Raw genomic sequence first — 16,053 nt, 5'->3', positions numbered from 1 at the left:
TGGAGGATGATTTGTCCCCTATCTTCACTGATTGGGATCTGTTGGTCAAGATATCGAGGACCCAGTTGCAGAGATGAGTGCTGACTCTGAGTTCTGTTTAGTTTGGAGATGAGGAAACAACAGAACCACTGTTAAGCCTTCCTGAGGTGTCATGGGCCTAACTCAACGAAACACCAGTGAAGGGAGGTGCCCACTTGAAAACCCCAATTATATACTTGCATCTACACGATCAGTTTTTTAAAATGTGCTTGTTAACATGTAGGTAGCTGATTATTGCGAATGGAGTTAGGTATTGTCCTTCGCATAAGTTGGTATAATCTTTTAGATAGTACTTTGGTGTTGAGCTTGGCTTTCCTGGTTGAGAGCTTATCCTGGTGTTGTAGCACAAGTACTTTGTGTTTTAATTGTAATTTGCAAAGCTGTCAACTATGAATAGAAGTCTGGCATAGTGTCTCTCTTATCCGGGTATCCCAGGGATGAGTGTAGGGCCAGGCAGCTCATTTGCTTGCTTTTGATGGGGCCATTTAGGCTGGATTTTGGGAGGGAGTTAAGAAATCAAGGTTCAATGATGAGATGAAAAGAAGGGGATTGGGTTTATTAAAAAGACGAAGGCAGGACATAAGTCTGTATGGCAATGGAAGGGGGGCGTGGGTGGGGAATGGTGCAATGTGCCAGAGAGATTAGGCTGCATAGTTAGGATGGGGCAGCACTTGTGGGGAGATTCAAGAATGAGAAACATGTTTTATGTTTATGAATAGTGAGCCAGACTCAATGTGTTGAATAATTTATTTTTTCTCTGTCTACTCCAGTATGAAGGAGTGATCGTACATGCCAATCTCCTATTGAGCATAGCCAGGTACAGAGAGATGGTGATTTTTTTTTCACAATGTAGCTGAAGGATGTAATGAATGGGCAATAGTTTGTGTATTTAGTTGTGCGTGTGACCCCACCACACTGTGATTTGTGCACGTAAGCATATGAACCAGAAATGCAGCTTGCACTGATAAACTGTCAAAGACCACCCAGCATAATGTTATGTTGTTCTACTAAATCCTGCACCATAGCCAATGGCTCTGGACCAAGGAACTTAATATGAGTGCTTACATTTTTTTTCATACTTGAGTAAATATTTGGGCTGTTAATTCTCCATCAGTGGGAGATGACTCCTTAGTCTTGATGAGTAAATGCTGGCGACCAAGTGAAGGTTGATTTTGATTGGTCAGCTTTGTCATCCGAATGACCTCTTTTCTAAAACTCCATGAGAAAGGGAATGTAAGATCAGGCTCAGACCAATAAAGCTCAGCTGGCTGTTTGTCAGATGTGCATTTTCTCTCCTCAGGGAAGGTTGCGTTCTCTGCATGTATGTGGTTAGATGCTTTCAGGAGATTACAGTCGGTGAATACTAATAATAAAATGAAAATTACGCTTTTGAAAAGCAAATAAAATGATTCTAAAAAATGACGGTTTGGCAACATCTGCAAAATAATTGCATGGTTTCTCACTTTTGCAATCCCAGAATCTACAGAAGCATCTATCATGAATGCCATGTTGGTTTGTAAGTCTGCTTTGAAGAAAATAATTTTACCTTTCCAGTGACTGGTGATTTCTAAATTGTCCTTGTTCATGCTGCTTGTTTCTCGGAACGGTTTGGTCAGCGGATGCATTAACAATTACAGCAGCAACAATTAGAGTCCAGACTAGCTTTTCAATTCAATTTAAAAGCAGATCGGGGAAGATTGAATGTGCTCTTTCCTTCATGTTGGATTTGACTGTTTGAATTAAAGTGTCACCTGCCGTTTGATTTAATCTTTGTAATTCTGATTTCAAAGTGAACTCTTTCCCCTTTCCAGAATAAAGGGCGCAATGATCAATAACTACTAGGGTGGATGGTTAATTTCTTGCTGCGACAAGTATTATTGCTGTTTAAATTCTGGGCAAATAATTCTGTGATATCTAGTTTACAGATATTGCAGGTTCCTTCAGCTGCTGCTTGATACTGAATGCAATACATCGATAAATATACGCATTGGAACTCCATAACCCATAATATATGATCAAGTGATATCACGTCACGTTATGTTAAATGTTTTAGCAAGTTAATTTTCACCAGTATGATGCTAGTATTGATAAGCAAGCTTGATCTGTGTTACAAAAAAAGACACAAAGTGCTGCAGTAATTCAGCTGGGTCAGGCAGCATCTATGGAGAACATGGATAGGTGATGTTCTGGGTCCTTCAGACTGATTTGGGGGGGGGGGAGAGGGGGGGGGGGGGGCGAGGGAGGGAAAGCCGGAAGAGAGGAGGGGCAGGACAAAGCCAAGGTGAGGAGGAGGTGAGTTAGGAGTTCTTAGGGGGATGGTTGGGCAAAGACTAGAGATGTGAGAGAAAAAGAGTGAAGAGTTGCGAATTGTGAAGCAGGAATAAACAATGTAGGGGGAGCGGAGAAGCGGAGATGGGGCACGGGTAGTAGTTATCTAAAAGTGGAGAATTCAATGTTTATACTGATGGGTTGTAAGCCACTCAAGTAGAATATGAGGTGCTGTTCCTCCAGTTTGTGTGTTGGCTCACTCTGGCAATGGAGGATGCCCAGGACAGAAAGGTCAGTATGGGAATGGGAAGAGGAGTTAAAATGTGTGATTAAGTGATAAGTGATCAGCCCAATGAAGAAGAAATGGAACCAGAAATGGACCAAACCTCTTCAGTCTTGCTCTAACTCTCAGTAAAATTGTTGTCACATTTCTAGCTCAGCATCTTGCAATACGATTCCCATTTAATTTAATTCCTGTTAGTATCTAATGATGTCTGAATTGTTGTAGCACCCCTGTTGTCTGGATGGAGAATTCCAAAGATTCACAATCCTCTGAGAGAAAAAAACTTGATCTCATTTGAGCCTGAGGTAGCCAGCACCTATTTCTGAGACACAAGACTTAAGGGCCTGTCCCAGTAGCATGCGATTGCATGCGGCAGGCACGACCAAACCGGAAGCGGGGGCCACGCGGAGGTCGTGTGATCCCCGTACAGTGCCAGTCCCACCAGTATGCGATTGTATGCGGCGAGCGCGACCAAACCAGAAGCGGGGGCCGCGCGTAGATCGAGTGATCTCGTACGAGTTGACGTGAAGTTCGAGCGAAGTCCGCGGGAAGTTCATGCTAAGCGTACGCCGTCAAGACGCTGCGTACAATGTCGAGACGCTGTGCACGCCCGTCGAGGCGGTGCGTAGGCCTCAAAGCGGCTGCGGCCCGACAGGCCGGTGCCGCGCGGAATTTGTGAACACGGTCAATTTTTCGGAGCCCCGCGCGATGTCGGGACCAGCTCCGCACAACTCCATATGGCCCCGGCGATTGAAGTGGGACCAGTCCCGCGAGGCTGTACGGCTCAAGCGACCACGTTAGGTTGCGCTTGTCGCATTCAGTCGCATGCTCGTGGAACAGGCCCTTTAGTTGTAGGCTCCAAAGATATTGCCTCGGCATCTTGCTGGTAGTAAATTAGGTTCTATAGTTTATGTTGTAAGTAAAGAAATCCCGTAACATTTTAACAAAATGTTAAACAATTGAAGCAATCATTATCCTATAATCTTTACTGGTCGGTATATGTGAGCATTGAGGATAGAAGCAAATTGTGTTTGCATGTTGCTTCTCTTCCTTTCACAGAGTCATAAAGTGATACAGTGTGGAAACAGGCCCTTCAGCCCAACTTGCCCACACCGGCCAACATGCCCCAGCTACACTAGTCCCACCTGCCCGCGTTTGGTCCAAATCCATCCAAACCTGTACTATCCATGTACCTTGCTAACTGTTTCTTAAATGTTGGAGTAGTCCATGCCTCAGCTACCTCCTCTGGCAGCTTGTTCCATACACCCACCACCCTTTGAGTGGAAAAAGTTACCCCTCAGATTCCTATGAAATCTTTTCCCCTTCACCTTCTTTGGTCCTCAATTCACCTACTCTGGGCAAGAGACTCTGTCCATCTACTCGATCTGTTCCTCTCACGATTTTACACACCTCTGATAAGATCACCCCTCCTCCACTTGCTTTCCAAGGAATAGAGTCCCAGCCTACTCAATTCTCCTTATAGCTCAGACCCTCTAGTCCTGGCAACATCCTCATAAATCATCTCTGTACCATTTCCAGCTTCTGTCCATCTCATCCTTCTTTTCTTACCCCTATTCTTCCTTCCATCACACAATCCAAAGTGTGAATGACCCGGAAGCATTATCCAGGCTGGCAATGAATTGTAACCTCTCAGTTTGAAATAATGGACTGTCGGTCTCTACCCAAAACGTCACCCATTCCTTCTCTCCAGAGACGCTGCCTGACCCGCTGAGTTACTCCAGCATTTTGAGTCTACCTTCGGTTTAAACCAGAATCCGCAGTTCCTTCCTACACTAGTAATGCTAGTAATTCTGTTCAAGAAGGAAATGCAGATGCTGGAAAATCGAAGGTACACAAAAATGCTGGAGAAACTCAGCGGGTGCAACAACATCTATGGAGCGAAGGAAATAGGTAACGTTTCGGGCCGAAACCCTTCTTTAGACTGATAGGGGGTGGCGGGGTGAGGGAAGGAAAAAGGAGGAGGAGGAGCCCAAGGGCTGGGGGATGGGAGGAGGCAGCTCGAGGGCTAAGGAAGGGGAGGAGACAGCAAGAGCTAACAAAATTGGGAGAATTCAATGTTTATGCCCGCCAGATGCAGGCTCCCCAGGCGGAATATGAGGTGCTGTTCCTCCAATTTCCGGTGTTGCTCACTCTGGCAATGGAGGAGACCCAGGACAGAGAGGTTGGATTGGGAATGGGAGGGGGAGCTGAAGTGCTGAGCCACCGGGAGGTCAGGTTGGTTATTGCGGAACGAGCGGAGGTGTTCGGCGAAACGATCGCCCAACCTCCGCTTAGTCTCACCGATGTAGATCAGCTGACATCTAGAGCAGCGGATGCAGTAGATGAGGTTGGAGGAGATACAGGTGAACCTCTGTCGCACCTGGAACGACTGCTTGTGTCCTTGAATGGAGTCGAGGGGGGAGGTGAAGGGACAGGTGTTCCATTTCTTGCGGTTGCAACGGAAAGTGCCCGGGGAGGGGGTGGTACGGGAGGGAAGGGAAGAATTGACAAGGGAGTTGCGGAGGGAGCCTTTGCGGAAAAAGACATTGGGGGAGATGGGAAGATGTGGCGAGATGTCACGTGGAGTGGCGAAAATGACGTAGGATACGGTGGGAAAGTTGAGGATAGGGGGACTCTGCCCTAGGGATGGGGAGAGAGAGCAGTGTTGCGGGGTATGGAAGAGACCCTGGTGGAGTCCTTACAGGGTGGTGGAGTGGGAAGAAGAGGACATTCAGTCCAGATAGCCTCATGGGGAACGCAGTGGGTTTGTAGTGGATGTCGGCGTAGGTGGAGGAATTGGGAGTAGGGGATGGAGTCCTTACAGGGGGCAGAGTGGGAAGAAGTGTAGTCCAGATAGCCATGGGAGTCAGTGGGTTTGTAGTGGATGTCAGTCAGGAGTCTATCACCTGCGATGGAGGTAGTGAGGTCAAGGAATGGTAGGGAAGTGTCGGAAATACGCTAGTAATTCTGTTGTCTGAGAGAGATGGCTGATCTGTGGCTCCCAGGAACCCCAGTATTACTGCTGGTGTGAACGCTGCTCAGCTGTGAATACAACGGAAGCAACTGGTTGATGTTCTCTGACTTAGTCAGCATGATTTGCTCACAAATCGTGCAGATTTGCAGCTACTGAATATGAAAATGGTGCCACTATATCATTACTAAATCTCCCTCAACTGACAGGACCGCACTATAAACAGTCATAAAAACATGAGGCAAAAGTTAAGGAAAGTTTAATCTGAACTCATCAACATGTTGTGCTTTAAATGTTTCAGTGCATGCATGATAGTAGTTGCTCTTTTCAGGTGAAATATTATTACCAAGATCTATCAGATCACACTATTTGAAGATGAAACAGATGTTCAGAAATAAGCTACTAGTTAATGGACCTTGCATGGTCTAGACTAAGGAATAACTGACTTGGACAACAGGGAGAATATATGTTTGCAAATCTTTAGGGGTGCCAATTGGCTGCTGTCATTACCCAGATAACTACAATGATTGTATTTAAAGATGTTTTGTTTGTAATAGATTGGCTTGATTTTGAATGATAAGGTGCGTATCGTGGCTATGAAAATGGGGCACATTTTGGTCTTTGTGTTACTCTACAGAAGGAAGATGGATGTAACAGGGCTTGCTGAGATACAGGAGGAGGATTTTTTAATCTATTTTACCAGTCATTCCAAAAACACACTGCTGATTTCCCATACTTCTATATCTAATTTATTTCCTAAATGATTTCATGGATTTTTTCCTGAAGCACGACAATTACAAAGATTGTCCACTCCCAGCAAGAACTTCTTTACGTTGGTTCCAATCACTATCTTCATTCAATTGAACCTGTTTTCTGATTTCCCCCTGTCCCTACCCACATTTGCTGGAAGTGCTAGACTGAGCACCAGTTAATTTTACAATCACTGCTGTCATCAAATGTCCTTGGCGTTTCAAATTCCAATGAAGAATTGGTCTTGTGCTTTTTCTGCCTGGGGAGGTGCTGACTTGCTTTCCTTGCAAGGCAAGGCTTCTGCCTTCAGAATGGAAGGGTTAAATTGGGGATTGCCGATTGATTATATGTTGAGCAGTAAAATAGAGTTATTGTAGCAATACTTTGATTGCCGATTTATCCCATCAGATTAGTAATTTGACACCAAATTCACTTTCATATCTCAAGTATTAAAAAAGTACCATTTTCACAATTTTCAGGCAGTGTGATTTAGATAGTCAAAAGCACATTTGGTACTGATTAAGTGAATTGATGGCCAAATGGAAGGAATTTAGTGTTCAATTGCTGTAAATAAATCGGTTTTCTAGTGGGTTTTCTAGTGGGTTTCTGTGAACGCGCTGGTTTAGAATGTTCAAATCGCGCTGCCTTTAATTGTTTGCACATACCTTTAATTGTTTGCTTTATAAAACCCTGGGGCTGCCAGAGCTTGCGGAATGAACGAGAGCTTTTAAATTTATTATATCTACTCTTCGAGGCCTATAAAACTAATAATAGCTTTTGGGACCGGGTCTTGCAGCGATTCTCCGTTAATGATTTACTTTTGCTGATAGAAATCTATAATAGGGTTATATACATGCCCATTTAATGGCTGAACATTTTGGGACCACGGTTCTTGCAGCGATTCTCCGTTAATGATTTACTAGGCTGAACATCTGCGATTGGAACAGCCTAGTAAAAATCGGGTTTTAAACCCGCCCCCTCCAAACAGCTCCAAAATCACACACAAGGGGAGGGGCAGATGCTCAGCCACGATTCAGGTACGTTTTGTAACATACCTAGTTATTGACGTACACTTTGGTACTGATTTGAATTGATGGCCATCATTAACGTTGTTTCCCGCTTCTTTTTCAGGGTGTGGGGTTATCAGTGCACGGACACTTCCGGGTGGCCACAGAGAAAACACTGTTTGCTATGCCGGAGACAGGAATAGGTAAAACTTAGAATTGATCACAATGCTTAAGCTATCAAGGTATTATATGTCCATTTGAAAATGCTTAATAGCTGTATTTTATGAACATATACATTAGAATATTCCCAAAGCACTTGCATTTGTAACAAACGTTTCTTGCAGCTGACTTATTTTCCTCGAAGTGTATATTAAGGATGGGTTTGTTCTGAAAAAATGTATCAGTTGATGTCAATGAGATGTGCGGGACAAGTTTTTTTTACACCGAGGGAGGTGAGTGCCCGGAACGCAAAGCCACGGGTGGTGCTGGAGACAAATATTGGAGTGGCATTCACAAGAGTTTTGGACCATAAGGCATAGGAGCATAATTAGGCCATTCGACCTGTCGAGTCTACTCTGTCATTCGATCATGGCTGATCTATGTTATGCTCTCAACAAGCAGGGCATGGAGGAATATGGATTATGTGCAGACAAATGTTAGTTGATCTTAGCTTAATAATTCGTACGGACATTGTGGGCTGATGGGCCTGTTCCTGTGATGTATTGTTCTATGCTCATAGATTTGTACATGAGTGTAGATTAGTTTAGTTTATTGATACAGCACAAAGCCAGGCCCTTCAGTCCGCGCCGACCAGCGATTCCCGCACACTAACGCTATCCTAAACACACTGCAAGCTTTGTTTGTTGAAAGAAAGAATTTGCTTGCTTGTAAGGAATTTTGCAGTAATTTATTTACTGGATGGGAGAGAAAATGAGAAAATCATTGTAAACTGAATGCAAAGATGGCTGAAAATGAAAATAATACTGACGTTTCTGATTGCTGGCCGACTTTGCAATGATCTGCAACCTTTGAATGCTGTACATTGAGAGTACATGAATGCTGGTTTGTAGTTACAAGTAAGTTTTGCGGTTTCACATTTTACTTTCAAGTTTATAGCATTCAATTAGAATCTGAGAACATAGCAATTTAATTAACATTCTTTCATGAAACTGTGCCCATTGAAAAATCCCTTTGTTACTGAAAGCTGAATTACAATGGATTTATAAGAAATCCAGTTAGGATCTCTTCCACATAACCAACACAGACCATTTCTACAAGCCTCATAACTAATTGCATATGTGTTACAGTATTTCCCATTGTGATGAACGGAAATGTGCACTAAGCAGTTAATGTCTCATTATAGATTTTTTGTTACGGGTACCAGCATTAGCATTTAATTGTGGTGCATGAGTCATATCTTAATCAACATTATCTGTTGTTTCTTGGTGGCTTTCCTGCTCGTAATCCATTTCCCATGGTAGAGCAGACTATACTTTTCCTCAGAAAATTAGGTTAAAATTTCAAGATGGGTTTAGTATCCTGGACTTGTGTTTATCCAAATTGGCGCTGCATGGCAGAAGATCCATAGCTGAAGTTCTGATCTGGAATCAGACTCGTTTGGCAGGAAATGTGAACCTCACTTGGAAAGACTTGCAGCTTGGTAATCATTCGCTTCACATTTGAATTTCAAATGTTATAAGATTCTATTAACCTCCTGATGATGTGTGCAAGTGAAAAATTACATTTCTAATTTGCTGCTTTTGGGGTGAAAGTGCTTTCATTTTATAATGATTTTTTCACACTCAGTAATGGAAATAATGAAACTCACAAAGTTATTTTTCCAATATCTTGGAAATACCTTGAACATAATCTTTCACCAAAAAGTTAAACTCACCTACAAAACATTTTCATTTTAAATGAACTAATTTATAATTCACTTAAATCACTGGTTCTTAACCTGGGGGTCGAGACCCCTTATTTGGGGCTTTGGGGCTTTGTTTGGGGCCTCGTTTGGGGCTTTGCCAGGGGTCATGAAGGGACACAAATAACATATCAATTTGTTGAGCGCATGTTTAAGAAACCTAACAAAGGTACAATAATAATAATAATAATAATAATAATAATAATAAACTTTATTACGGACTCAAGGTCCAGACAAGGGGCAACATTACATTAAAAATGCATTGCATATCAAATATCATAAATATATATAAAATCATGGTATATCACATAAAAACATCATAATTTATATTTAACAAAACCCCACAATACTTAAGTTAAAAATCCAGATTAAAAGATGATCAATGTCCTACAACGAGACAATGATACCAGTGTCTCTACAACTGGGATTCGTAGCGTGTAGTGCTAACCCTTATGTTTGACAAGGCCACAATAAGCACATTTTTAGGGTCATTTATCCTGCAAATGAATTTATCCATGTGGTGTCTTAGGATAGCTTCTAAAGTACTGACTCCTGCAGCCACAAACATATTACTGGCACTACACCATCTGTGGTACATACCACATACAGTATTTTGTTTGCGTATGCGCGTACCGGTGCCAAAAAGGTTAAGAACCACTGACTTAAATGCATGCCACGCAAAACACTTTGAAAGGCTTGGTGACACAAGAGACTGCCCATGCTGGAATCTGGAGCAAGAACAATCTGCTGGAGGAACTCTGTGGGGACAAAGAATGGTGAATGTTTCGGGTAGAGATCCTGCATGTTGAGAAGATTATAGTTTCATTATATGTACAGTCAGCACCAATTATGATCCTCAATAGAATGTAATTATGCCAGTGCAATTTGCCTTCAGATCAGTGTACTGTGTTAGATTTAATTTCAAGTCCTGGCAGATATCGGTTGCAATATTTGCTTTGCTTTAACTGGTTTTGTTCTTGAGAAAGATGGTGTTGATGTGTATTGTTCACTGAAACATTTTGGTGTGTATTATTCACTGAAACCTTGGTGGCCATGCTTAACCCCTGGCAGAGCTCCAGAGTCTATCCTTCTTACACGATGTGCACAATGTTGAGCTGGAGGGCATGTAACCAACCCTTGCATCTGTTGACAGCACCAGCTTTCAATGTACATCCCCCAGGAACTAGTTTGTCAACTTCTACCCGATTCCTGAATTCCTTTGATCGAAACCAAACAAGATCAAATTAAGATGTAAACTTGATACGTCAATTCAAATGTTTCTTGATATTGAAAGTTAACAACTCATTCCCTTCTACTAAACTACAGAACATATCAAATGAATATTAAAATGTGCACTGTAACGACGGATTCAAAGTCCCAAAGGATGTTGTTATGTAATTAATCCTACAAACATAAACTACAATTAATCCTACAAACATGTCTATGCCCATCCAGTGGTATCAGGTAACTCACCGACACTCGCCTTTTGGTACCTCAATGTCCTTGCCCTCCTCGCCGCGTCCTCAGCTCCCTCTGCCAGGGGGCCCTCCACCCCCTCCCCCCTGGCATCCCTCGTCACCCTCACCACCTTCATTCCCAGCCCCTCTGTCCCACTTGCTTGTGCCCACTTCCTCACTGCACTCGCTTCCGCCTCCTCAAGACTTCAAGAAGTGTGCCAACATGAAATGTTATCTGTCCATATTAGACCTTCAGCCCAGAGACATTAGGTTAGACGAACTAGGTATCGTCAAGTTTATTCGTCACATACACATACGAGATGTGCAGTGAAATGAAAAGTGGCAATGCTCGCGGACTTTGTGCAAAAAGACAAACAAACAAACAACCAAACAGAATCACATAATCTTTACATATTAAATATTGTGGGTGGAGGGAAAAAAACAGCAATTCTTTTTAAAAAAGCATTAGAGTGGTACAGTAGAAGTTAGTCCCTGGTGAGATAGGAGTTTACAGTCCTAATAGCCTCTGGGAAGAAACTCCTTCTCAACCTCTCCGTTCTCACAGCATGGCAACGGAGGCGTTTGCCTGACAGTAGCAGCTGGAACAGTCCGTTGCAGGGGTGGAAGGGGTCTCCCATGATTTTATTGGCTCTGGAGTTACACCTCCTGATGTATAGTTCCTGCAGGGGGGCGAGTGAAGTTCCCATAGTGCGTTCGGCCGAATGCACTACTCTCTGTCCTGGGCAGAGCAGTTCCCAAACCAGATTGTAATATGTGTTATCAATGTCTGACTATGGGAGTGTGTTGGGGGGTCACCTGAAATGAACAGAATTGGGAGTCTGCCGGGTACCAACCGCTGCGTGTAGACCTGGGGGACCCCGCAAGGGGCCAAAAAATGGGTGCTAAATAGATGTGAGATAACACTTAAATCCATTACCATGGTATGCTCACTGCCACGCCTATATCAACAATATAAACGGCAGACATTTTTCCCACTGCTAAAGGCCCGCAAGACCCCCCCACAAAGGGCCTAAAAAATGGGCTAGCATATAGACGAGCAAGGTACCACTCAAAAATAATGCCAAATGAACAAGTTGAGTTCATAGAGTTCAAAATGGGTTACGCCAGACAAATAGTCCGCTGCACTACAGGTACCAGACACCCCAAAAATGGACACCCTAGACCCTGCTGTTCAACTAGGCTAGCCTCGATATTGTGGGTACCAGCTAAAAACAAGTTTAAATGATCTATCACACCTTGGGGGATATAAAATGACCTATGACAGAACAATTATCCTCTGCCTTGGGTCTACCAGACCCCCTAAATGGACCCTTGGGCCCATCTAGGCAAGCCTAGATATTAATGGTATCAGCTAAAATCAGGTTTAGATGATCAATCACAGCCTAGGAAATGCAAAGTCACCCATGCCAGAATAATAATCCATTGCTTTGGTCCTACCAGACTCCCCAAATAGTCCTTTAATTGGCCAACTGGGGGGGGGATGGGGGAGGGGGGGTCTGATAGGAGCAAGGCAACAAATAATTGCTCTGGCATCAGTCATTTTGTATTCCCCGAGGTGTGATAGATCATTTAAAGCAAATATTTAGCCCGATGGCAAACATGTGGTCCAAAATTGACATTTTGATCCCAAGCCCATTTGTATATGACCTAATGTATTTTTAAAGTTTATTATTAATGTACTTGTGTAGGGAATGATTAATTTAAGAATAACAGACTCAAATGTTAACCCTACCCCTAAGGAAAATGTATTTTGTTTTGTTACATAGTTACATTAAACTTTTAAACCTTTAAATGCGAAAGATATTAACTCCAAATTGTGTAACATATTCTGTACTTCAATATGTTTACCTGAGAATAATTCTGAAAAGGAAACTGGGTCTACCGTTACTCCATTCTTAGATTCAAAGCAAACAGTATGCACCAAAAGCAGTCTGAAGTTGTCATTAGCAAAATTGGCAAAAAGTGAACAGCTGGGACATTTTTTGCAATGACAAAAAAAAATTAGCTTGATAACTGTTTCTAAGTTTTATATATCTTTTAATATAGATGATATGATCTGCATAACGACGTGGAAAAATTAGTGGGTTGCGCATCGAGATGTTAAGAAAAATCACAAATATTCCCCAAAATGATCATTTTTGCATTAAGTCTAGCTCATCGTATGCTATAATTTCCCGGTAGCGTAATGGAATGGTAAAACATCATTACAGTTTACAGGACCCTCCATGCACATTGTCTTACGACTAGTACTGCAAGGTTTGGTAATTTGCCCAGGATAATATTAGCCTGGATTGTACTAAAAAGCTTTTAATGGGACAACAATGTGGACCAAAAATACTCCCCTTCAAAGTGTAGAAAACTCAAAAAACCTAGGTCATCAAAGTATTTTTTTATTAGTTTGGTTCAGGGAGGTAAACCTAACAAGCATGATTAATTAATTATCAGTTTATGAATCACTAAAAAATTAACATTATTGTAGCAATTATCTTTGTGATCTGTGATATAAGGTAAGTAAATATTGCAAATGTTCCAAAATTCATACTTACAATTTTAAACTCGAGACTGAAAGTAATGAATCAGAACAAGTATCTTCAAACTATTTGCTGACCATGCCACAGATAAAACATCCTATAATGGCACAAATTGAGCGTGACAATAAACAACATTATTGAGTTTAATATTTTAAGCATGCACTCACTGCATCACGACTGGTATTGCAATTATGTCCATACTATAGGATGTCTGATACGGCTTTCCGTAGTTTTTCTTAAAGACGAGAGATGACTCTGTAAGCTTATCAAATTAAAGTCAATTTTAAGAAAAATCACCATCCAATAACATAATATTCCAGCTTCAATTGTACTTAGGCCTATATAGCATAGTTTATTGCACAAATTCCACATGGCTTGTATATGCACTTGCTGATACCTTGATCCTAACCACGTGTCAGTCATTGTAACTCTCTTCAGGCCATGCACTCTGGGCGTGGCATTGCCCCATGGCATTGGTTTTAACATAAATTATCAACTGAACACAATAACTGAATCTTGCATGATATCCCTGCATTATAACAGCAAACTATAATTAAGTAGCAAAGTAAAACAACTTACCTCAAACAGCCGTAAACAGTGATTCCTTACTGCAAAAACTTCCATCCAACCCGATGTTGATATATTGTTTGGCTGCAGCTAAGGAGAGCTAATCACCGCATTCAGCCAAATGGCCAAATATATAGAAAGCCAAATAGGTCACTCCAATTTGGGGGGGGGGGGTCGAGTCTGAAGAAATTGGTCTGGAAATGGTCGAAAAGTGCCACCCATTCCTTCTCTCCAGAGATGCTGCCTGGTTCCCACTGAGCTACTTCAGCTTTGGGGGGGGGGGGGGTGTGGGGGGGGGGGGGGGGGGGGGGGGGGGGGGGGGGGGGTACCCAGCAGACTCCCAATTCTGTTCATTTCAGGTGATCCCCTACACACTCCCATAGTGAGACATTGGTACCTAGTTCGTCTAACCTAATGTATTTGGGCTGAAGGTCTATATGATGCTTCCTGATCATTTGCCCGATTCCCTCCACAGCTGCTTCCTGATCTGTTGAGTTCCTCTACCAGTTCTTTTTAAGATAGACACAAAAAGCTGGAGTAACTCAGTGGGACAGGCAGCATCTCTGGAAAGAAGGAATGGGTGATGTTTCGGGTCGAGTCTGAAGAAGGGTCTCGACCCAAAACGCCACCCATTCCTTCTCTCCAGAGATGCTGCCTGTCCCACTGAGCTACTTCAGCTTTTTGTGTCTATCTTCGGTTTAAACCAGCATCTGCAGTTCCTTCCTGCTCATTTAAAAAAAAATCTACAACAGGAATGAATCTGTAGCTTCAAGAAAGATATTTCCATTTCAGCACCCCATAGCAGTTTTAGATCATGATTGTTATCACAGTCCAAAAACGACATGTACTACCAATCATTGCTTTCTTACTGCACAGCAACTAATTAGCTTCTGTATTCAGCTTCTGTCCAAAGTAACTGCTTTGCCTCCATTATCCAAGACTGTACTGCGGATTTTTTTTCTGGACAGAATCACCAGAGCACTTAAGCCACTCAAACCACTACATTACATCAATGGAAATGGATAATGGTGAATAGTTTTGAGATGATATCAGCGACTGCCGCTTGTAATATGAACATATCCACTAGTGTGCACTTTTAAGAATCGTCTGTCTGGATCAGAAGGCCCCGATTATGAAATGGCGCAGAGTCACGCAATCCTTTGGCATTTGAATCTCAATTGCTTTAGGGGTCAGATCTGTCATTTAATAATGAAACTAGAAGGAACTGGAATTATAAACCAAGTTATACCAACGATAATTTGGCTGAAATTAAAATATACTTGATTAAATAGCTTTATCATTGCACAAAACAGTTGGATACACTAAAATAGAAGAGATATCCTACTGAATGCCAAGCAGCAGCCCCTTATTTAGCGGTGTTGTTCCATTCCAACATATTCCAATACACAGAGAAACAATCTGTGCCAGATTGTGAGCTAGCTGCTATTAAAATCTGTATACGCCTCCTTTTATATTAAAGTTGCTTTTATATTAAAGTATTAGTTTAGATTCCATGTAGGAACAAAGTCATAAATTCTGCAGTTTAAAAAAAAGCATTGGTTAGAGCAACTGTGTTAAGGGACATGCATCATTGTCAGAACATACTTGAGCAATTACTTAAAAAGTCATTTTCACAGAATCTCGTTTCTTTGGGCAACATCCTCGTAAATCTTCTCTGCACTCTTTCCAGCTAAACACCATTTTCCTGCAACAGGTTGACCCCAACTAAACCCAATACTCCACTGTGGCCTCACCAACACCTTGTACATGTTGAAAAATTCACGCCAACCATAATGAGGCCCAGAATGCGGGAACTCTTCACGTCCACAAAGGCGACTCCCTGGCAACCACCCGCGAACATGTGGCGACTGCATAGTCTCCTGCAGTCGCCTAAAAAGTCGCCTAAGTGGGACAGGTCCATTAATGTTTCAGGTCTGGGACCCTTGTCAGAACTGGGAAAGGGAAACAATTGGGCTTTATGCAGAACAAAAAATGCAGGTGTGATGGTTAGTACAAAGTGAGTATCTCACATAGAGCTATTTGAGCATGCTCTTCCAGGTATCGATTGAGTCTTTACAGCATGAAAGAATGAGGATCTTTACTGAGAGACCTAGGCACATTCTATAGACCAGGTAACATCTGTGGAGATGAAAAATTATATTTTTTAATTTATCAGCTAAAATATGTTTTATATTTATTTACTACCCTCTATGTCAGTTAGAAGCCCCAAATTATCCC

At 42.2% G+C, this 16,053-nt stretch overlaps 1 protein-coding gene across 2 annotated transcripts in view; it reads left to right on the top strand.

Annotated features, from left to right (window-relative positions):
* hibch (3-hydroxyisobutyryl-CoA hydrolase) overlaps window positions 1-16,053 on the top strand; it is a 139,387-nt gene that overhangs the window by 80,486 nt on the left and 42,848 nt on the right. For both annotated transcript variants that reach the window (XM_055637766.1, XM_055637767.1), the window contains exon 7: window positions 7,443-7,521. In XM_055637766.1, the coding sequence (XP_055493741.1) occupies window positions 7,443-7,521 (79 nt within the window). The remainder of the gene's footprint in view (window positions 1-7,442; window positions 7,522-16,053) is intronic.

This window comes from Leucoraja erinacea, chromosome 7 (assembly GCF_028641065.1).
Source record: "Leucoraja erinacea ecotype New England chromosome 7, Leri_hhj_1, whole genome shotgun sequence".
NCBI classification, from domain to species: Eukaryota; Metazoa; Chordata; class Chondrichthyes; order Rajiformes; family Rajidae; genus Leucoraja; species Leucoraja erinaceus.
The sequence above is the reverse complement of the archived record's forward strand: the minus strand, read 5'-3'. Positions and strand labels throughout refer to the sequence as shown.